Genomic DNA, 25288 nt, shown 5'->3' on the forward strand with positions numbered 1-25288 from the left:
ATTTCCACTAGAAGTTTCACTTTTGAGGGTACAGTGCGTAATCAACCATACCTGGCATTACCACGGTGATGGACGGAGCAGAAACATTTCCATAACTTGTGACACTTGTCAGCTCCACTCTGTACTCAGTCTCGGGGACCAGCTTGGTGATGAGGCTCTGGGTGACTCCTGGATCAGGTTGGGTTACAAATGAGTGTCGGTCAGAACTGGACACCGCTGTGAGGACGAAGCTAGTTGTGACACTGTAGTAGTCAGCTCGTACATACTGCCACTCCACCTGAATCACTGTGCTGTTGAAGGGGAAGGCATGGAACACAGGAGCTGGGGGCAGCACTGTAACAACAACAAATGTGAGAATGGTTTGCGTGAGAACATACACCATTCATGAAAATGAATTATAGTGTTAAAATTTTTCTTCTTAATTGACAGCTCTTTTGAACTTCATCAATATTTTATCTTTTACATAATGTTTTGTCAAGCTTACAATTAAAAGGTAAGTGTGGTCAGGTGGCATTAATGGTCAAAAGGCATGGGGTCATTTGTCCGACCACATGGGTTTCTCTAGGTACACTAGTTTACTACCAAATGAAGATCCCCCCCCCCTTCCTGCAAATTCGGGCAAACAAGAATGATTAATATCAATTGAAATAACTTGTTTAATCATTCTTGTAAAATAACGGTAAATAATACTAACAGACATTATTGAATGGTAGTCCTAACGACTCGGAACAAAGGAACAGAAACTAAGCTTGCACGAGAAAGAAACATCACCACTGCAATCATGGCACTTACAGTTAATCACGACCCGCCTTAAGATCTGGACAGATAGCGGTGGTGTGGCGGCGTCCGAGATGACCAAAGTGACGTCATAGGTAACAGTCTGGACTGGCAGTAGTGTCTTGGTCTTGATGGTATACTCCCCGCCTTGCTCCTCAAGCATGAACACATCGGATACTGGAAATATGCATTGCAAGGGAAAAGTATTCTTATTCTTCTATTTCTGCATTAAACTTGAATCAATCTCCTTATCCATTTGGCAAATACTGGAGAAAAATATCATTTTGATTTCATTTTGCTAAAAAGAGGGAAATAAGGTTAAGGTCTGCAATTTTCAATAGTGAAGTCATGAATACAGTTAGTGGATTCAACAAGATTTTGTCACATTCTGTTTGATATCCTGTTTTCATCAATGTTTAGTTCATTCTATAAATTTAATGAAATTTAGTTTATTTCATATGACTTATGATCTGACCTATCTTTTCTTTAAAATCATGATTTATTTAATATCATGGTCTATTTTAAATAATGTTTTTTTTATTCTACTAAGTTACCACCAAACCTATCCCTCCTACCCATCAACAAGAGTCATGTTGAGAACCTAGCTACCATGCAAGTGTAGCTGACGACTGCCGAGAGCTTACCTGATGGAGTGTAGCTGAGCACTGCCAAGAGGTTACCTGAGGGAGTGTAGCTGAGCAATGCCAAGAGCTCACCTGAGGGAGTGTAGCTGAGCACTGCCAAGAGGTTGCCTGAGGGAGTGTAGCTGAGCACTGCCGAGAGCTTACCTGAGGGAGTGTAGCTGAGCACTGCAAGGAACTTGCCTGAGGGAGAGTAGCTGAGCACTGTTGAGAGCTTACCTGAGGGAGTGTAGCTGAGCACTGCAAGGAACTTGCCTGAGGGAGAGTAGCTGAGCACTGCCAAGAGCTCACCTGAGGGAGTGTAGCTGAGCACTGCAAGGAACTTGCCTGAGGAAGTGTAGCTGAGCACTGCCGAGAGCTTACCTGAGGGAGTGTAGCTGAGCACATCAAGAAACTTGCCTGAGGGAGTGTAGCTGAGCACTGCCAAGAGCTTACCTGAGGAAGAGGAAACTGAGCACTGCCGAGAGCTTACCTGAGGGAGTGTAGCTGAGCACATCAAGAAACTTGCCTGAGGGAGTGTAGCTGAGCACTGCCAAGAGCTTACCTGAGGAAGAGTAAACTGAGCACTGCCGAGAGCTTACCTGAGGGAGTGTAGCTGAGCACTGCTGAGAGCTTACCTGAGGGAGAGTAGCTGAGCACTGCTGAGAGCTTACCTGATGGAGAGTAGCTGAGCACTGCCGAGAGCTTACCTGAGGAAGTGTAGCTGAGCACTACTGAGAGCTTACCTGAGGGAGAGTAGCTGAGCACTGCTGAGAGCTTACCTGAGGGAGAGTAGCTGAGCACTACCGAGAGCTTACCTGAGGGAGAGTAGCTGAGCACTGTCGACAGCTTACCTGAGGGAGAGTAGCTGAGCACTGCCGAGAGCTTACCTGAGGAAGTGTAGCTGAGCACTACTGAGAGCTTACCTGAAGGGGTGAAGCTGAGCACTGCCGAGAGCTGCCTGTTTTCTGGTATGATGTCAAGGTCTATACACTGTATTTTTAACACAGATGTTCCCACTGGATCATCTACACCCACCAACACACTGTTTCCCACGACACCGTCCCGATACATACAGCTTGGTACCTCGTTGATGTCAGATATTGAAACCTCAACCTTCACAGTCGACCGCAACAAGGAGAAGTCATTCAACGCCTACAGACGAAAAGTTCTTATAGGTAAATTCATTGTGCAACTTTTGAATTTGGATTCTATGAAAATTTGTTTATCAAATATAATGACGGAATAGAAAAAATAAGTTAATATTTAGAGAGCCCTACATTTCCTTTCCATCTTTTATGATACAAATTCAGGAACATAACACATGTATAGGGTATAGGCCTAAACTATGTGTATGTTACATATAGTTTCTTTGTTTATTTCTATTGAAAATGCAGATGGCTTTGCTTTCAATGTTTAGCCGTTTTTTTAACTAATTAAATGATATATCTTTTTTTCCTTTCTATCACCTACTATCCGAGACACTAGCATTGCTTGAGCTGTTCCACTTACCAAAACGTGATTGATTAACCTTTCATTTGTTGAATACCCAGTATTCCTAGAACTATTGATCCAGAGCCCATGAGAGTTTGAGTTTGGGGGGGGGATGACTTTTTGTAAATCAACAAAGCAAACCTGATTTGCCATAGTCCTGTTGGTACAATCAAAAGTCTGTTTTTGATTGGTATCTGTTTGAGCTGGAGACTGACCTGTACGTCCAAAGTGATGGTCTGTGCTGTGTAACCCCGCATTCCCACAAGGGAGGAGATGGCGCCAGTCGAAGCATCGAGAAGGAAGATACTGGTCACATTCGCCCAGGACCCACCTGAATAAAAACACAAAATAGTGCTTTAGGGTAGAATAAAACCTGCTGAACTGAACCTTGAGAGGATCCAGGATTATTTAAGTAAGATTACCAGGTGTTCAAGTATTCTATTGAAAGCAGAAGGATATTGCAATTTGAATCTCTTTATATGTAAACTGTTAGCTAACTGCGACAAACGTTAAACTCAGAAATCTTTTCCCTTATAAAATAGACAATGGTTCCTTACCATAATGTTTATATGTTTAAACTTTTCTCAGCAAGCAATATTACTGTATACAGGGGAATGTTTGTCCCATTTAACCTCCATACTTTGTAATGAAGGTGAATTCAGCTAAAACACTGAATACCAAATTGCATATGCAGGGCAAATGTAACACTGGGTTACAATGGATTTTGCTGGTGATTAAGGGTGAACATATGACTGGGCCAAAGTTTCCAAATATATGGTACTCGAAATTAGGAAATTATTGCACCTGTTTAATTTATATCACCCTATCACCTAATAACGGGATAGCAATTTCAAATATGGCGGCAAAAACTGAGGCATATAATTTTGAAAATTTAAAAGAAATGTTAGTATGAAACAATCATCGGTAAATTTGCATTTGCAGGCCAACAGGTAAAAATGTCATGGACCAAAATGATATTGCGGTACACACGAACAAACTACATGTACTAATACCACCGCACTGAAAGTATTGTTTGGGTTAGATGGATTTGTTTATTTACAAAGGTTCAATTTACATAGAAATGGATCTAGTGTGACTTTTAATGTACTGGTTTGGTTTATACAGGTAAGTGCCAGATTATGTCTAGGTTCTGGTTTAATATTAACATTCTCCTCATTTCCATAATCTTCTGAACTGAAATCCTTTGGAAACAGGAATATGCATATCATTTATCAAAACAAAACTAATTGTGCTAACGAATACTTTATCAAACAAAAGGATCAATGCTTGAACAAGAATTTAAAACGTATGATCGGATGACACAAACCTGTAATAGAATACACTATGGAACCCCTGAGTGAGACAGTAGTGGCGGTTACTGTAGTAACGGGAAGTCCAGCTGTCAAGGTTTCTGGGACGCTAACATAGTAAGTGGATTGGTCAAAGACTGGGTTGGATTGTTCGTACTTCACATCCAATGGTTGGTGGTACATGTAGTAGGCCAAACCATTAAACACTGACAATGTCAACTGAAAAGGAAAAAAAAACATCATCTAATTACTCTGATGTCAGATTTTTTTTGTATTTGAAATATTATAATCAAACACTGAATGATGGTGACCTTATATCCAATGATGCAACACGTTTTGACCACATATTGTACTGCCATCACGAGAAGGAAGTAATGGCTTTAGTACATTACATAAGTTAAAACTGCCAATTATTGCAAAATAAGAGAAGTGGATGAGCGGTATGAGCATTTTTATCATCCAAAAGCATTAAAAGTTAATTACAATGCCCAGAATTATTTTTAACGACGGACACTATTACTTAAGAATAAGCATTTAGTTATTCAACCAGTGTCTGAGATTTTTTGATGATGTCATGTACAGAATTCTTGAAAAATTTTTTTTTGTAAACTTGATTAAATAGTTTGTGTATTAAAATTGTTCACATAATGAATTAAACAATCATCTAAAAGAGTCACTTATATGGAGGAGAGAACACAATTAATATTCTTGGGAATAAGTATAGAAAACATAATATACTATATGAAATTAAATGTGCTCCAATATGAGGAATGTCACAGCAATCTACATCAAGAAAATAAAACTAATTTTCTAGAAGTTTATACTCAGAACTGAATAATTCATAACCCATTAATTCATGTTTCGACTATTCTTGACATAGTTTGAATTTTGTTCCCCCCCAAAACTATGTGGATGAACTTATATTTTTTATTACTGAAACGTTTTATGAGATAATTATGGTATTTACCATAGTAAGACTCCCCTCCTTCAATAAGTGCCCTGCTCTATCTTTTTCTGCAGAATATGTAAACCGTATATTTCCACATAAAAAGTCACATTGTTTTCCCGAGGATTGTTATTTATTCTTTTGGACATTTAGTATCTAAATTTGGATCTACAAACGTACCGTTTCTTCTATTGATGGTAAAGTACCTATACAGCATGTACAGTAAACCTTTGATTAGACTAGCCTTGTAAGTCAGTGTACCACAGGACGACCTACCCCAAAGCTGCCACTCTGGACAAGGTTGTAACATAGCTGATACTGTCCCTTAGGTGACTGGACCTGTGTGAAGCCATTTGTATAGTTTCCACTCTCTGTGTAGGTTAGATGTGATGTCTGCCCTGGCAAGGTGGGGTCAACACAGTTCATCGTCAAGGTAACACATTGATCTTTGACCCAGACATTTGGGTACTGTACTGCTGGTTGGCAAACGGCTTTAATAGCAACTGAAATCAAAATACAAAAAAGACATATATGTTTGATTTGAGGTATAGTAAAATCGCGTGATAAATAAGGATTGCATCTTATGAAATTATCTTCAGATATGCAAAATGTCATCCACTGGTTGACGATTAATATCAATTTTCGTACGACGATTAATACGGCTAATAGACGTACTGACTGAATTTTTACCATGTGAGTGGTATATATAAACGCCACTAATTTCTGATGATGGGTATTCAACTTGTGGTAAAAGTTGAATCTATCCTATATCATATTTTCAAGTGTGAGCCAAAGTACTGGAGGTACTGTAAATGAATATACTGCAAAACACACATCAGCATATTTTGTTCAAACATGGAGAAAACAAAACATTCTGCATTCAATAGTATTGCTATCAGAGCAAGAACACCGAAACATATTATTCTAATGATTACTTATATGTGTGTTGTATAACCTAAACTTGTAAATACATGAACCCTTATATTGTCAATGTACTTACTGTCGACATTGACAGTGACGGTCACTGAGGTGGACAGTGGAGGTGTGCCTCTGTCCATGACATTGACCAGCACTGTGTAACGTGGAACAAACCTATCCAGGGACCTCCTGATCATCAGCTCGCCCTGGCTCGACACATTAAAGTAATCTGCAAGCAAACAACATGTACAGAATTATACAGCAAAACAAGTTTGTAACAAACACAAGGGAATGTCAACAAGTATTTCTCCTTACTAAAATAAGTTTATATTTTTTATTATTGTTTCTCAACTGCTTGAAATTATGCCTGCATAAGGATGCATCTGATTCAATGTATGTAAGTCTGTCTCAATGTATACATATATGTATGTACTGTCTGTGTGTGTGTGTGTCTGTCGGTGTGTATGTCTGATTTGTCTGTCTGTCTGTCTGTCTAATGTATATATGTATGTGTGTATGAGTATATATGTGGGTGTATTTGTATGTGTATTATGTTTTTTGTGTATACGTGCTATATGTTTATCCTTGTTTGTAATATTATGTTGTATATGGAATTTGTTAGGGTGTGAAAGAAGTATGTTTTGTGTTATTGTCCTGTACTCTATTTGCAAATATTTTATTTTCCCGTTGCCCTTCCTATTTATTTATTTATAGTTTGAATGTTGGATGTTGAATGAGAACCCTCCTGTGTGAGGACACCATATTGTTCAGGGGCTGACTCCAGGGCTCCCCAACCCAGGCATCCCCTATCAAAATATTTATATATGTATATATATATATCTGCTTCGAAGCAGTATATGTATATACATATATATGAAAAAAATGGCAGGGGGAATAAAATATTTGTACTGAAAAGAAAAAGAAAAAAGTTATAACAACTCCATGGGAAGTAATGGTTATCAAGTTAATTTTCCAAAGTAAAAACATGTTTAAAAGAATCCCAGGGGACAAAAGATTTCCTTAAGCTATTGGGAGGAACTAGATGCACTTTGTCCCATGGCCTTTAGGTAAGAAGGGGGGGGGGGGATAGTTTTGACTGTACTTGAATAATGCATGAAACAACTGTTCTGTTACCTCAGCAATAAAAACAAATGCTGTCTGACAGTATCTCTATGATCAGTTTCTTCAAATGGTGATATGACAATATGTCATATGCTGAACCTGCTTTAATTTACTGCTAAAAATTATCAGACTCAATTTTACTGGCTGGTGGTGTCAGCCAAGCAATGTTTGCCAAACAACTAAAACTAGCTCAAATAAAGCCAGTGAAACCAAAGGGAATTACAATGAAGATTTTCACATTGAGAAAAACATCAACATTCATAAAAAATTAAAATAAAATAGATATCCTCATTTCTAACACCTGTCACTAATTTTAATGAAATGAGAAGTAAGACACATATTTCTAAGCAGAAAAAGCTATTAGAAACATTAACAACTTACCTGTATTAGATTGATAGACCAATTCTCTGTTGTTGGGATCTTTGTCATAATCATGGCAACTGAGTTGAACAATGACCTCATTCACTTGGACCAGGAGGGAAATAGATTCTGTCAGAATCGTTGGGGAGCACACTGGAGCCTCATTGTTGTCAGCAATCCAAACCGATACAATCCTGGACTGTGACAGCCCTCCCCCATCTGTGAGCTATAAATTAAACAGAATGATGGATTCTTCAAATGGAATTTACTAGTCCAGCCATAAAAGTAATGGAAATTCAAAGAAGAGATGACTAGACAACATGGAATGGGGAGTCTTGGCAAATTTAATCCAGTTTACAAGTTTTAGCCCACTAGGTGGGCCGTCATCAGATCAATGTGCAATTTTCAAAAGATACCTGAAGTACAAAGAGCATGCCCTGCCTAGGGATGAAGATATCTTTAATAGTATACTTACTGTGACATTGAATTGGTAAAGGTCTTGCTCTGTAGCGTTGAGTTTACCCGTGACGAGGAAACAACAGTCCAACAGGAAGCTAATCGGCACTGCTACATTGTCTGGGGTATTGATTACTGAAACAATTGGAGTAATGTAAGATATTTAGAATGTATTTTGAACTTAGACGAGGAGAAACCTGGGCAATAGTTTGCACAATAATTTAAATCAAAATCATATAATACCCATTTGGCTCAAAATATCTGGGGGTTTTATGACTGCCAAAAGCTTAGTGAAAACAAGTTCCTGAATGGCAAGATGAGTATGCAAAAGTAAATTCAGGACTGAAAAAATAAGTTTTAGAGAGAACCTTTAAATAAATTATATACGTCTGATTTCATTTAAGGCTTTTATATCTCCCTGAGAATGATTCAACTTGTACCCTTTTGTACTTATCATAAATATTGACTGTAACACTCTGTACATTGTGACAGTCCAATGGTCCCCTTCCTCAAGGGTGAGGAGGTACCAACTGTCCTTACAATAAATCAAGTAAATTATAGTAATTAACAAAATGAATCTGAACCAAATGCACTGTTAATATAAATCTGTCTCCCAAATTCCACTTGAACCCACTATACCTACCATCGTAAGTGACAGTGATGTCTTTGAACATTGTGTCAACGTCTGGGTCGCCTTTCTCGAGGATGAGTATAGTCGTACCAACCACGGAGCTCTCCGATATGGTCATGTTGAACAGGGAATTCAGGAAAAATGGTGGCTCATTCACATCCTCAACTTGGAATTTCCAGGTAATGGTCTGAGTACCAAAACCATTGCTGACTATGGCAGACACCTACAGATTACATAAATACGGCTTTACATGTACATACATGTATAATCCTCTGTCATCTTATTGCCATAATTTCTGAAGTAGACTTAAACTCCAACAAAGGGTTTTCCAAAATCTATTTTTCCACATAGTACTTTTAAGATATCCTGAATTGACATATTCGTAATGTGTCCCCAAATATAGGAATGTAATATACAGCAGCTAGACAGAAAACAAACTTTATTGTGAATTCCTAAATTAAGTATTTTCTGCCCTAGCTACATTAGAAACATACCAACACACTAAGTTTGGCACTTAGTACAAACTTAATGGTTAGGTTGCGCAGTGGATGGTGGACTTGCCTTACACTAAGGAGGCCGAGGTTTGATTTCATGATCAGACATGAAAAGGTATGGGGTCACCTGCTGGACCACGTGGGGTTTTCCGGGTAATCTGATTTCATCCTACATTAAGACCCCCGTGCGCTAACATCCGGGCCAACAAGAGTGATGAATATAAGTTGAAATAGCTTGTTTAATAATTTGTGTCAAATATATTAAATTTATATAAGTACAAACTTACTGTGAAGTTCTGAATACGATTTTTGATGGTAGACCTAGTGCAGACATTAAGTGGCAGTACACTTGTACTGCCACTCGCTCGGCTCTTGATCTCGGCCACATCGAGACCCGTCCCCTGGGAAGACAGAACGGTGATGCTGCCCCCTGTGGGGTCTTCACAGATCACTTCCTGGCCAACACAGGTGCCCTGGGCGTCCATCTCCTGCAGTGTTGCCGTGGTGAGGATACGGTCACATACAGGAGGGATGTTGACTGGGGATGAAGATTAGAAGTGAGATTGTATACATAGATCAGTGTTTTTACAGTATTAATGGATTTTACTTTAAATACAAACTAGTTTTTGATTCCCTGCCAGAACTTTGATTACAATTCATTATTTCAGAGTAGAAATGTTGTAACCACATAAAAAAAGAAGCTTTAATTCAGAATCATGTGATTAAGTCCTTCACAATGCCTTACAACTTATAACTAAAATTAGTTTCTGCAGCTAATCTAATATACATGAGTCAAGGAAAAAAAGCCAATTTTAAGACTTAGAATTACCAAATTTAGGGCACATCCAAAATCCTTTCCATTGATGTTTTTAAGCAATTATTCAATGATTTTCCGACATAGATACAAAGTATCGATTTTTCAGCCAAGGAAATATCTGAATAATGATAACACAATAAATGTTTGGGATCCGTATATATATGACGAGAAGACTACATAATGTGTTTCATGGCAGGAATAGAACAAATATTACAAAACATGTCTGGCCAAAAAACTATTAGATGTTTAACTCCCAAACAATAATTTGTGACAGTCTGTTATACAGCATAACCCTGATATACTGCCACCTTCCGTTCAAGGACATTTTGGTGGTAAAACGAGTTTAGTGGTACAGTACAATGAATTGTTCCTGTTTAATGACAGGTCATCTGCGCTTGTTTGTGTTGACGATCATATCCATTTCTTAACAATCAATGGAACTCCAACATACATGACGTATATATGCAATTTTTAACACACACTTGTTTTTGAAAAGTAGTTCAGAAATATTTATTTAAAGGTTAAACTGTATCAACTTGCTAATAAAAAACATGCCAACCCTAAAAGTTGTCCCTACAGACATACTACACTTTCTGCTAACTGTAACAGTGACAGCAATGGTTAGGTGTCCTAGCTATCTGATAGCTGAGTGGTCACTAAAAGTGGTCACTATATAGACAAGACATACTTACTATTAAGTTTACCAAAAATGGTCACTACAAACACGATATACTTATTGCTAACTTTAGCCCTGAGAGCAAAGGTCAGATGTCTATTCTGAGTGGTCACTTGACATTTATATACTTACAGTTAACTGTAACAGTGAGGGCAATGGTCAGATGTCCATTCTGAGTGATCACTAGCTACATTACATACTTACAGTTAACTGTTACAGTGAGGGCAATGGTCAGTCTGGGTGGTCACTAGACATTATATACTTACAGTTTACTGTAACGGTGAGAGCAATGGTCAGTCTGGGTGGTCACTAGACATTATATACAGTTTCATTGGAACGGTGAGAGTAAAAGATCAAAGGTGCAATCAGAGTGGTCACTATATACATTATTAACTTACTGTCAACTGTAACAGTGAGGGCAATGGTCAGATGTCCAGTCTGGGTGTTGTTGTTGATCATAAACTGGTCATACACTTTCAGGGTCATTTGGTATGTTGTGGTGGAAGTGCGGGGCAAGCTTTGGCTTAGCTCGATTGAGCCGTTGTCACGAACAACGAAATCTGCAGAAAATCAGGATCATTAATGTCAAACCGTAATATTCCTACGCACAACAATATTGTTTGCCATTGAATCATTAAAGATAATTTTCACACATAGCTGATTTGAATTTTATTTTGGTAACTTACAATTGTAAATACTTTACAGATGAAAAAAAAAAGTGTAATTGTGTTCCGGGTTTGTCCTCTGGTTTAAGGGAAAATCTTTGCTATTTTGCTATGTTTTCTGTGCAGAATCTACTACCGGGGGTATATATACCAGAAATCTGTGTCTTTCATTGCTAAAACCAATTTTCACCCAATTATCAGTGTGAAGTATTTACTTTGAAGATTTAACAGCATATCAAAATGGAAAATATGGCAATATGGCAAACACACAATTATCCTGTCGGATTAGGTCAACACATGGTTTTACTAACTTTTAGCAAGGTGTATTCTAAGCGAGGAGGTAGTGATTTTTTTACCGGATATCAATCACACAGAAACGAGATTCCACTCACAAGAATTTAGGGATCCACTTAGTACATAGACAAGCTTTTTATTATCGGCCAGGATGTCTCCGTCCCAGCAGTTGACCGCCCCGACCAAGGTGCCAGGCGGTGTGATAAGACTAACAGGTACATTGACCACCAGGGTGTCACACTGTGGAGGGTCATTCTCATCCTGTATGTCCACCACCACTGGCCTCTCGTCACTAAGACCTTGGGGGTCCTCCACCTGGACATGAAAAATTATCATTTTATTGTTAGATATTTTATACCAAGGGGAGACAATCAGTTTCACCTTAGCTGGTTTTCAATGCAAGTATTTACATTTTTATCATGTAAGTGTAATTCTTATAAAGCAACTATACCAAAAATAAAAGTGCTTTAATTGAATTAATAAATCTATTAACATGGATAGTTAAACATGTATTTTTTACCTGTATTTTATACCTAAATAGACTTAACCCTTTCACCAATGTAGACAAAATGGACATCCATATCAATGCATGGTAGAGTCTACTAAAGTGACATAGGGGAGAAAGGGTTAAAGTATGGTACAAAATGGAATCCAATCATGGTAACTAAATAAGATATTGCGACACAGGCACTAGACAAAACATATGATGGAGTAACTACAAGTCAACCAGTTCATGTCATGATCAACTTTAACCCTTTCACCACTGTAGACCATAATGGACTCATCCAGATCAATGCATGGTAGAGTCTACAAAAGTTACATAGGGGCGAAAGGGTTAAACAACAAAAGAAGAATCTTTATCATGGAAAACCAGCACCTTGTGTGGCTCCACTTGAAATTGTATCCTTGACAAGACATACACTAAGTCCCAGTAGTAAAGTTCCTTAGATACAATTTTTACTTACAAAAAAATCTTTTTGACACTAGCATATTATATAATCTTTGCAAAAAAAAAAGCTTTTTGAAACACACTGTGTCACTAATTTACAATTATGTTTCTCTAAGGGCATCTGACATAAATCATTCATATACTACACCTGGCAATGAATTCTACTAATATACCCAAATCTTGACAAGAAAAGACAGGTTATGTAAGCGTATTCTATCAATGTCATCTGTAAACCTCTGCTAATAACCATGAGTTACCTACCTTTACTTTGAATGTATAGGTAGACTGTTTTGAAGCGTTGAACACCCTGGTGGTACTGACCATACCTGTGTCTGTTGTAATAGCAAACCCGTCTACGTCACCAAGGTCTGTACAAATACAGCAATGAGAAGGTACAGTAAATATGTTATTGGTTTGATTACAGATTTGGCCATTAAAATAGTAACATGAAATATTGCCTGATGGTTTTTTTCACTAATTAATGGTTTTATTGACACAAATTATACAAATGGAATTACCCTGATACAAAAAGGGATGCTTTGCTGTAATAACAATACAGAACCATTAAAAAATTTCAAAAAAGTTCTCTTTTTGGAAAAAAAGATGTAAAAATGAATATGTTTGCTCCCAGGTAAATTTGAGTTAATGTTTTTGGAAAAAACGTCTAGAAAAAAAATGATGATCTTGGCCTTTATTGTAACTCTTAAATACAAAATAAGTCCAGGGATTCTCAGACAAGCTTGACTTCTGTACAAATTTTATCCAAGTCCCTTACAAAACCCATTAAGAAATGAAGTTGCCAGGGACAGACATGGATAAGATTATATGCCCCCACCTTATCCCTCCAAATAAAATGGTGAGGATTAAAAGTAGAAATTGTTTTTTCAAGTTTGAGCACTATATTTCACTATCTAAATAGCATGATATTGTTTCAAAACTTGATAGAATGACTACATCACCAGTCGCCAAACTTGGGCACGAGACTGACCTAAAGAGAAGGTGAGCTGGTTGTTGATAGGTAAGATGTCTGCATCTTGAGCTGTAGTCTGTAAGAAGAAGTCACCAACAGGAGTTTTCTCTGAGATACTGGCCACATAAACTGGACCAGCAAAGACGGGTTGATCGTTCTTCTCATCCACAACCACATGTACTAGTATTGATGTTTGGTTAAACTGATTTCTCACTTCAATGTTGACCTGGGAATTGAGAAACAAGACTGTGTATGAAAAAATTCACATCATGATACTCAGTTAGTGACAAAGTGAGCAGAGCTCATATACATATGTTCCCTACCCCGACCAAGTGGTCAAAGGTGATCTTTGATGCTTTGCTTTGACCGATGATCACCAAACTTTAATCAGGTATAAAAAAACGTGATGTTAACACAGTACTATAGTTAAAATAAAAACTAAATGGTTACAAATTCCACGGTCACAAGTAAGACGTACATGCCAGGTACCAAGCTGGCTGGTCAGCATGGCTCGTGGACATAGGGTCAATGTGGTCACCGGCAGGCTGGACACGTCTGGCTGGACGAAGAACAGCTGAGTGCCATTTCCACCTGTGAGGCTGTAGAACAGACTTCCATCTAGTGGATCAGTACAGCCCGTGTCTACACTGAAGCATCGGGAAGGGCCGAAGTCATCCATGATGTTTGTCTCAACAAAGCCGAGTGGACAAATAGGAGCAAAATATCCTGTAAAGTTGAAAAAATGACAATTTTGAATACAAGCATAAATACAATGCAATCAAAATTCAAAAATGAATATCCTATTTTAATAGTTTAAGCAGATTTTATTGCATACTACAACAAAAGGATTAGGCGCAAGTTATCACAACTTATTTCTGCCTTTTCCCGATAGAACTACAAAACAATGCATAAATATCCTATATCTGTCACACTACATATATATATATATATATACTGTAAACATATTTATTATATTATTTAAATACTGATACAGTCAGATTTCCATGTATCTACATTGTATCTTTATTTTCAAGTTCAATGGTAACTAGTATAGATGTATTGAGACCCCTACACCATTACCAGGTAAACCTACTTACTGTTGTCTATCATGGTGACTTGTATAGATTTATTGAGACCCCTACACCATTATCAGGTAAACCTACTTACTGTTAACTATCATGGTGACTTGTATAGATGTATTGATACCCCTACACCATTACCAGGTAAACCTACTTACTGTTGTCTATCATGGTGACTTGTAGAGATGTATTGAGACCATCTACACCATTACCAGGTAAGTCTACTTACTGTTGACTATCATGGTGACTTGTATAGATGTATTGAGACCCCTACACCATTACCAGGTAAACCTACTTACTGTTGACTATCATGGTGACTTGTATAGATGTATTGAGACCATCTACACCATTACCAGGTAAACCTACTTACTGTTGTCTATCATGGTGACTTGTAGAGATGTATTGAGACCATCTACACCATTACCAGGTAAGTCTACTTACTGTTGACTATCATGGTGACTTGTATAGATGTATTGAGACCCCTACACCATTACCAGGTAAACCTACTTACTGTTGACTATCATGGTGACTTGTAGAGATGTATTGAGACCATCTACACCATTACCAGGTAAACCTACTTACTGTTGTCTATCATGGTGACTTGTATAGATGTATTGAGACCCCTACACCATTACCAGGTAAACCTACTTACTGTTGACTATCATGGTGACTTGTATAGATGTATTGAGACCCCTACACCATTACCAGGTAAACCTACTTACTGTTGACTATCATGGTGACTTGTATAGATGTATTGAGACCCCTACACCATTACCAGGTAAACCTACTTACTGTTGACTATCATGGTGACTTGTATAGATGTATTGAGACCCCTACACCATTACCAGGTAAACCTACTTACTGTTGACTATCATGGTGACTTGTATAGATGTATTGAGACCCCTACACCATTACCAGGTAAACCTACTTACTGTTGACTATCATGGTGACTTGTATAGATGTATTGAGACCCCTACACCATTACCAGGTAAACCTACTTACTGTTGACTATCATGGTGACTTGTATAGATGTATTGAGACCCCTACACCATTACCAGGTAAACCTACTTACTGTTGACTATCATGGTGACTTGTATAGATGTATTGAGACCCCTACACCATTACCAGGTAAACCTACTTACTGTTGACTATCCTGGTGACTTGTATAGATGTATTGAGACCCCTACACCATTACCAGGTAAACCTACTTACTGTTAACTATCATGGTGACTTGTATAGATGTATTGAGACCCCTACACCATTACCAGGTAAACCTACTTACTGTTGACTATCATGGTGACTTGTATAGATGTATTGAGACCCCTACACCATTACCAGGTAAACCTACTTACTGTTGACTATCATGGTGACTTGTATAGATGTATTGAGACCCCTACACCATTACCAGGTAAACCTACTTACTGTTGACTATCATGGTGACTTGTATAGATGTATTGAGACCCCTACACCATTACCAGGTAAACCTACTTACTGTTGACTATCATGGTGACTTGTATAGATGTATTGAGACCCCTACACCATTACCAGGTAAACCTACTTACTGTTGACTATCATGGTGACTTGTATAGATGTATTGAGACCCCTACACCATTACCAGGTAAACCTACTTACTGTTGACTATCATGGTGACTTGTATAGATGTATTTAGACCCCTACACCATTACCAGGTAAACCTACTTACTATTGACTATCATGGTGACTTGTATAGATGTATTTAGACCCCTACACCATTACCAGGTAAACCTACTTACTATTGACTATCATGGTGACTTGTATAGATGTATTTAGACCCCTACACCATTACCAGGTAAACCTACTTACTATTGACTATCATGGTGACTTGTATAGATGTATTTAGACCCCTACACCATTACCAGGTAAACCTACTTACTATTGACTATCATGGTGACTTGTATAGATGTATTTAGACCCCTACACCATTACCAGGTAAACCTACTTACTATTGACTATCATGGTGACTTGTATAGATGTATTTAGACCCCCGAAGTCTCTAGCCAGGGCAGTGAAGGTATAAGACTCCACATCTCCTCCCATGTCCTGTAGCAGAGCTATCTGTCCATCTGAACTGACATTTAATAAGGCTGCAAGAACAAAAATAAAAGACTTGATAAACGTTTATAGTATAGCTGATTTAAATTAATATATTTCCTACGCTGATTTCTTTTAGAAGAAGCATATACTGAAAAAGAAATTCTAACAATACTTAGTGTAACTTTCTTGGAAAAGGAAAAAAAAATAATCTTTTTTATATCCAATTAAAAGCAATTGATCTTCAACTCCAGTACAGAGGCCATCATATCATTTAGAAAAAATACAGTTGGACTGACCAATCAATGTTGTAATAACTACCAATATACCAACACATAATGAAAACACAACTGTCAAAATAGCTTTTAACACTATCATATATATCACAGACTACCAAATATTACCTTTCAGTTTTAAAAAAACACCAAAAAAACGAAAAAAGTGCTACTCAACAAACCACTGTCAGAAAATGACTTACAAGAAATTGAGCTTGATGCAAATGGATTGAGTAGATAAATGAAGTTTTGAAAGCTGGCCTGCCTGTCTGTGTCATAACAGGCCAGCTGTGTCACGACTTGGCCACTGGTAGCCGTGGCATCCACTACAAAGGAATAGGGAGTGGAACAAATCGGTGGTTCATTGACATCAGAAATGGTGATGGATACCGGTGCCCTGGCCTCATGTCCTACTAGATCTCTCACCTGAAACATTATATACATATAAACATACTGTTATTTATGCAATAACCTGTCTATTCTGAACATTGGATAATTTGGTTACCTGCGTAAACCAGATCTAGCTGTCATACTGTATATATTTGATCAGTGAATGATATATTTTTGATATTTTTTATCCCACTAAGACTTGAAAAATAAAAATTCAGCCAATGATTATTGAAAAAGGGTATGGATATGGGGAAAAATAGTAGTTATGAATACGGGAGGCCTGATCAAGACTTTTAAAAACATATATTTTAATTTTTGAAGCACAGGTTCATGCAAAATTGTTTTCATACTTTTTTCTACTATTTTGAAAACCATAGAAATTCAAAATGAAATAACCCTTAAAACATTCAAAAGAATAGAAAAACCAAAACAAAAAGAGAGGAAATTTGTTGATCCCTGGTTTATGGGTCTGGTGGGCTGGAATACATTTAGCATAGGTAATCAAGAATATCGCATGAAAAATTATGATGTGGTTACCTTGACTTGAAAGGTGTAGAAATTCTGAAAAGTGGCATTGAGTTTGCCGTACACCAGCAGCTTGTCCCCCAATACAGTGAATGGCACATCTAGAACAACAAAAAATACTATTATAATGGAATAACATTTGTGAAAATACAAAAGAGTTCCCAATAATTGATTATATTTAGAAGACAAATTTGTTATACAATGGAAATACAAATGTGTATTGTGTATTAAAAAAAAAAATTCAAGTAAGTTGCAAGGAAACCAGATGCAGATTGTCAATTGAATAATTTTATGAAGTATATGTCTAAGATTATAATCCTGTGATCATTTTCAACCTTACACCCTCCCATATTAAATAATTAGTGTATGCATATGGCCATGACACTCAAAACGCAACTCTTACTTTGATCAGAAATGATACTGTAAGTCAGGACGTCGTCAATATCATTATCTGTTGCCATCAGCTGGAACAGATCAGTCCCGTTAGCAGTCACTTCCGAAATTTCCACAACGTAATTGACGATAGAAAATGATGGAGGAAAGAAGTTCCCCGCCAGGACATCTATTCCAAAAATTGAAGTTGTTGTTCCAAAAGCATTTGAGATTTCTCCATGCACCTGTACAAAAATGTCAAAATTAATAAATATTGCCCAACAAATAACCCCCACCTAAAAAAAAAAATCACAAAAAAATAATCTGAAAAGCACATGCACTAAGACAAAATTTGAAACTAGTAACTGAATTATAATGGTCTAATTGTCAAATTATCTGGCATGTACCAAGCTAAGGTGCATATCAGGTAAACCTCAAATTAACAAATATCTACCTCATTTTCAACTAGCTGAAATACAAACCTGGTATATATTGAAATAACTAGACATAAGCCGATGTAGTTTTTACCTGGTGTATGCCTAGTTGATTTTGCTGAGCTATGCTTGTGTTAACACAGACCGAGACATTGACCAGGTGATGACTGAAGCTCTGGCTCATCGCTGTGCAGTCTAGCTCAAAGTAGCTCCCTAGGGTATCATTTGAAGGTAATGCACAGTTCATAGGACCCCCAAACAATGGTGACCTACATTGGTACAGTTCATAACAACTGTTTACTGGACTTTCTTCCGAAATCATCAGAACCAGATTTGGAGAAGCTAAACACTCTGGCTCGAAATAACCTGTCAAAAAAGAAACACTTAAGTTACCTTACCTAAATAAAACAGCGGAAACGGTTCTGTATAGATGTTCTTGGTGTTTACATTTATATATATATATATATATATATATATATATAAGTGTGATGCTTAATAAGGACTCTTCCATACATAAATATAGGAGAGGTATATATATTAGGCACCTTACAGTATGAATGCTTTTAGATTAGGAATGAAAGTGAAAATTATAATAAAATAAAAAAAATATCAAAGGCGATTGACTACACTACAATAAAGGGCCTAACAAAAACAATGTCTGGTACACATATAGTATTTTTCTTAAACATGTAGAAATAGATAAAAACTGGTGAAGACATGACAGCACCTGTATTTTCAGAAGCATGCTGAAATGATTACTAACAAACTAATTGCTCCTGGGTAGCTAGGTTCTTTTGAAATGAAACTTACAGCCCGTTTAATTAAATTACAATAATTTGCATTTAGCTGGTACTTTGTTTGTGCAAACACATAGCCATCTATTTTGAACACTTATGCACTTTAATAATAACACCTGTGATTTTATTGTTTCCATGGTTGTTAGTACACAGTTTCATGTTTTGCAGTTTAAAAATTATTACTGAATCTAATTCTTTACCAGAATCTGAGTGATCTTACCAACACTGACGCTGACGTCCACAGCGACACTAGGAAACGGTGGCTGGTGAGCCATGACTTGAACGATGTAGTTACCAGGGGAAGACAACCCTTGTGACTGATTTGCCAGAAACAGGTCTCCTTGGAAATTCACAACCAGCAAACCTACAGAAAGAACATTAAATCGTATCACCTGGGTGAGTTCTGTTAATTGGTAAAATGACCACTGGGCTTCTCTCTGAATTTCGTTTGCATATGCCAGGTATGTACACACAAAAAGGAACAATATTTTTCAAAACTCTTTTTTTCTCATACTAGAGGTATATTTGAAATACTGAACAGGAATCATGTCTTCATGTTCTGTCAAAAATTCATTACAAAATAATTATTTAGACCCAAAACCTAATGAAAATGTATAGGATAAGTGATCACAGTGAAAGCAATCAACTATATGCTTAAGGATATATGCTATCTTTTGATAAAATGTACCTTCTAGTAGAAAGAATTTCAAAATCTGGAAACCTTTTAAAATATGGTTGAAATAATAAATAAGGAAAAAAGACAATTAGCCGATGACATGTTAAACAAGAGATCCCAGAGGGATCTTGGCGCCCACCATTGTACCATCTTCATTAGTTCTTTGTCAGTGCAATCTTTTCTCTTCTTTCCTCTAATCTGTTTGATCGAGTCATGTTAACAGTTATAAATGCACCTTGAGGTAACTTTTGATCTAAACTTAATACTGATGTGTATGAAAGCCAACCTTCAATTAAAGTGAGTTTGTCATTTCACATATTTACTAGTACAGTACTTAATGTGAAAGAAATAGAATCGATCATTGCAATATGAGAAAGATCTGTTTAGTTCTTCCTTTAGCCATTTTGTTTATATGATCAGCTCAAAATATAACATGCACAACGAGGGATCAAGGGGAACGTACATATCAAATTTGAGAAAGATCCCTCAAGTTACTCCTAAGAAATAGTACTAACAAACCTTCAATGTAAAAAATCGAAGATGGTTGTCAGTAGGTCATGTTTTTTAACTGGTCAGTTTCAAAAGTAAACATAAACAATAAAGGATAGTGGGGAACCTGCATTGGCTGCCCCAAATTTCTTTTTTGGGGCGAGTAAAAAATTTGAAGCACTGGCCCAATAATTTTGGGAAGAAATATTTCCACAGCATTTAACACGATACTTCAGCACATTTAAATTACATACAACATGACAATGTTTGTAATATGTAAAACAAAATAAAACATTATATTTTCAATTCTTCAACCCTAGTTAAAACCTGACATAATCCACTCCATTCAGGTCTTTAGTATTTCCCAAAGAAATACACAAAACTTGCACCTCAAAGTTATTATATAGAAAATCTGAAAAAAAAATCATTACATTTACTAAATCACGGACAGTTCGATTCAAATCGAAGTAATGACAACTGAAAAATGTACTGCCCCCCAGTTAATGTGGAAGGGACTATAATTTCTTTTATTCATGAATTTTTCGACAGTCGCCCAAACTGTTTTTGTTGGGCCAGTGAATACCTCACTTTTGACAACTTGGTCGCCCGAGCAAGACTTTAATCACCATTGGCGAACGGGCGACCGTCCATTTCAGGCACTGCTGCACAACAAAGGAACAAGGGGAACCTAAAAATAAAATTTGAGAAAAAGCCCTCTGTTACTTCCTGAGAAATAGCCATAACAAACTTTCACTGTCAAAATCCAAGATGACTGCCTGTCGGCCATGTTGTTTATCCGATCAGTCTCAAAAGTTGCCCTGCACAGTTGAGGACCAAGGGGAACCTACATATGAATTTGAGAAAGATCCCTCTTGTACCTCTTGAGAAATACTGATAGCAAGAATTGTTTACGGAGGGACGACAGACGATGGACGGCGGACCACGGACGCAGGGTGATTTGAAAAGCCCACCATCATATGATGGTGGGCTAAAAATATACATCCTGATTAAAATTGAGAGGTAAAATTGTTGAAAGTCATTTAAAAAGATATAAAACAATGCACAAAAGTTATTTTGAAGGTAGCATATCCTCTTTAATGTCATTCAGTTATTGAATATATACACGAAATAACCATAAAATCATAAGTTATATTTATGGGCTGTTAAAGTCAAGATGAATAGCATATTCTGTTTGTACAGATAAAGACAACAGCAACTATATCATAATTGTACCTTGTGATGGATCAGCTGTAAAGGAGAGTGTACTATCCGCTACTCCTGAGCACTGTACTGTCCCGAGGCTTGTCTGTCCGTTGGGTAAGGCCCCCAGACTGAGGTACACGGGCGGAGCTGTACATAAGAGCGATCCATTGAGGACAACAAGATGTACCACACCCTCGTCGGCCATGGCAGGGATTCCGCCATCTGTTACCTGTAACACACACACAGACTGTTTAATCTTAAAGCATGGAGATTGCATAGAAATGACTAATTAAAATCTACACATTAAACCTCTGGTTTCACAATCTATCTTCTTTATTTCCAGTACATTTGTATCTTTCAATTTTTTACATCTGTCTTAACAACTTGTTTATAATAAACAGTCTACCTCAATACTGCTAAGTCCTTGTATGTCATCCATTCTGCTTGATAATGAGGATTCACTGTATTGAAACATTTTCATAATGTAACTTTGACTTATCATGAGATACATATTTTCTTTATAAAAGATATGATTTAGCTAAACCGCTAGCTAACATTTGTATATACAGTAGATTTCTTAAAATGACATGAAAAATACAGTGTTATATAAACATGTACTAGCTATAGTCTCAGCAAAATCACCTTGACAAATTACTCTGACCCCACGGTCCTTATATATATGTGTTAATCAAATATATGGACTGTGGGGTAGGGGGATCTGAGCCACATCCCAGTGACTTTTGACGATATAGAGTTTCCTACCGTAATGTTGATTTCCACCATTTGATATTTGTAGACTGGTATAGGTATGTCAGCATCCAGACCAACAATTCCTGTTGCTGTTTCAACACCAAAGTAGCTCTCCCAAGCAGCAGGTGCCACACCTGTGAAATATGATAAAGGACAAATCAAATTAACTGTGTTGTATGAAGTGGACTGTAATAATAATAATAATAATAATTTGAGGTTCTTATATACCGCTTTATCACAACCTAGTTCCTAGGTCGTCTCTAAGCGTTTCACAAATTAGTATCTGTGGTTATAGGGCCTTTGCAACCAGCCAATATCTTTCTCAACTCCCTGGGGAGCATAGAGCCAGAGCTGCCATTTTGGCTCTAACAGCTAGCATTCAACAATTCTAGCACTGCCCAACTACATACTCATTTACAGCTGGGGAGACTGGAACAAGCGGAGTAAAGTATCTTGCTCAAAGATACAACACAGTGCCGTGCCGTGATTTGAACCCGCAGCCCTTGGTCACGAGCCTGGCGTCCTACAACTAGACTATACCGTGCCTGTAGAGCAGAGTGCTGTCTTACATGTATGAATATGGAAGCCTGGAGATAAATATTAACTTCCAAAGATTGAAGTTTTGTGGTTTGGACATCTGGTAGGATATAATATGGTATGGAATGAAACTACCACTTAGTTGCAATATGTTTTGCGGCTGGTAACTGGGTTAGCATTATAACAGGGTCACTCACAATTCTTACTTATTTTTCAATTATAAAAATTAACAGAGGTTAACTCAAGTTCCTAGTTACTTTACTACAATTTACTAGTACCTATATATAATTTATTGTTCCGAATGCCTTTAGCTACACAGGTGTAATGTTAGCTGCGGGAAAGCGGAGTTCTAGGCCCCAATCTTTTTTTATTTTTTTTATTTATTGTTAACGGACCTTGAAGCTACGATTCCCGCAGCTAGTGTAATGTAAGACGAAAAAAGCATCAAGGCCAAACCAGGATTTAACCCCATGGGCTAACTACATTGTATATGACCTCCAAATTCTAGTAGAACACTAGTACACCTGTGGCAGATTCTAATTGTACATGGGATTACGGTTGCCTTCTAGCTTTGAGCTAGAGGGAATCTCCCTAAGCTCAGTGGTAGAGCATCTGACTACATGTAGGAACCTAGGGATCGTGGGCTTCATCCCCGGTGGAAGCACACTATTTTCTTTCCTGTTACAAATATTAATTGTGTCTGTGGCCTGTAGTTCCTTACTGTGATGATAGGGAGTTAGAACCTGGGTTGTGGTGTTCGAGGGCAAACATTTAAAAAGGAGGAGTAGTGTGGCAGATGTTAATTGTACATAGGATTACGGTCACCTTCTAGCTTCGAGCCAGAGGGGATTTCCCTTTAGCTCAGTGGTAGAGCGTCGGACAAGGAACCGAGGGATTGCGGGTTTGATCCCTGGTGGAAGCACACTATTCTCTTTCCTGTTACACTCCAATCAAACTAGCTTCCTAGACAGTATAGACACATGCATGTAGGTACTAGGCCCAGTCTTGCTACACACCTCCCTCTTTTTTCAAAAACTTCACACTATTTATATAACATTACGGTTAACTAGCAATTTTGTAATCTTCTACACATATAGAAGATTTTCTAAAATCTCAAATTTCCCCAGCACAAATATGTTGGTATTATTCACACTTTATGCAATATGTATATGTCAGCCGATGATAGAACATTACAATATACCATCTGGCAATATATTATGTGACTGTTTATGCCAAGAGTGGAATTTTAATCCAGAACATTAATTGGCAACAACAAACAATGTACATACAGAACCGTGCTTTTTCTTAGACACTTTCCTCTGGCCCCGACACTTGACTTGGATAATTTGACAGATAGATGTCTGGTGTGCGCTGAGGAAACTTGGCCTAGTCTTTTCTTAAATTGAATGGAAGCTGTCACATCTCCTGCTAGACACAGACTGTGTCAATGCTTCACTTCCATTGGGAAAAGATATATGTTGGCCAGGGGCCTTTTCGTTTAGGCGGAACAACCGGTTTGACCGTTTATAAATGTAACAATTTCGGGTATAAATCCTGGCGGACCTGCAAATGTTTATGCAGGCCTTGCAAGGCTTTGTCAAGGCTTGCCTGAAAGCAGCATCAGACTATTGGGTCTGACCTTATTTAATTAACGAACAACTCTGGTCCGACCGGTTTGACCGTTTAAACGAAAACGGCCAATTGCAAGGTGTTGTGGCACTCGGCCTTGAGTTATACCAGGATAACAGTATTTTTTCTCATAAAAATCCTGGTTCTCCAGGCATTTAAAAGTGGTGTAATCAGGGTTTTTCTTTCAATCGGCTTTTAAGAGCACACTCTTGAATCCCTTAAAACGAGTTTTGACTGGGTTTTAATGGACAAGTCTATTTGCACTTTGTTTTGACTCTGAAATTGCTATTTATTATTTTGTTCCCATTTGTTTACATAGGATCATTGGCATCTGAAATGTAAAAAACATGGAAAATATGACATGTCTTCCCTAACCTAAAATTGATATAGTTGGGAAGACAATTTCAATATTTTTAACGTATGTGCCTGATATACAATGTAGGACACAGTCTTGTTGACTTTGGTCGAAGATACGTTAGAAAATGTCACTATCATTCACTGACTGAAAATGAAGGAACAATATATAAACATAAATCCGAACTCGTGTTACACAATCGCACCAT

General features: G+C 37.5%; 1 protein-coding gene across 1 annotated transcript in view; it reads right to left on the minus strand.

Moving 5' to 3' along the window:
- Positions 1–25288, minus strand: part of LOC110446786 — a 93560-nt gene that overhangs the window by 39802 nt on the left and 28470 nt on the right. The window contains exons 6-29 of the mRNA XM_021492104.1: positions 22572–22693; positions 21840–22038; positions 19662–19805; positions 18739–19010; positions 18242–18455; positions 17851–17939; positions 17127–17349; positions 16561–16701; positions 13978–14225; positions 13518–13725; positions 12791–12897; positions 11679–11895; positions 11020–11181; positions 9416–9666; positions 8647–8857; positions 8023–8138; positions 7569–7773; positions 6148–6294; positions 5424–5650; positions 4219–4420; positions 3107–3222; positions 2324–2552; positions 793–954; positions 52–333 (exon numbers count right to left, since the gene is read on the minus strand). Of these exons, the coding sequence (XP_021347779.1) occupies positions 52–333; positions 793–954; positions 2324–2552; positions 3107–3222; positions 4219–4420; positions 5424–5650; positions 6148–6294; positions 7569–7773; positions 8023–8138; positions 8647–8857; positions 9416–9666; positions 11020–11181; positions 11679–11895; positions 12791–12897; positions 13518–13725; positions 13978–14225; positions 16561–16701; positions 17127–17349; positions 17851–17939; positions 18242–18455; positions 18739–19010; positions 19662–19805; positions 21840–22038; positions 22572–22693 (4494 nt within the window). The remainder of the gene's footprint in view (positions 1–51; positions 334–792; positions 955–2323; positions 2553–3106; positions 3223–4218; positions 4421–5423; positions 5651–6147; positions 6295–7568; positions 7774–8022; positions 8139–8646; positions 8858–9415; positions 9667–11019; positions 11182–11678; positions 11896–12790; positions 12898–13517; positions 13726–13977; positions 14226–16560; positions 16702–17126; positions 17350–17850; positions 17940–18241; positions 18456–18738; positions 19011–19661; positions 19806–21839; positions 22039–22571; positions 22694–25288) is intronic.

This window comes from Mizuhopecten yessoensis, unplaced genomic scaffold, assembly GCF_002113885.1.
Source record: "Mizuhopecten yessoensis strain PY_sf001 unplaced genomic scaffold, ASM211388v2 scaffold2995, whole genome shotgun sequence".
In the NCBI taxonomy this organism is placed as follows: Eukaryota; Metazoa; Mollusca; class Bivalvia; order Pectinida; family Pectinidae; genus Mizuhopecten; species Mizuhopecten yessoensis.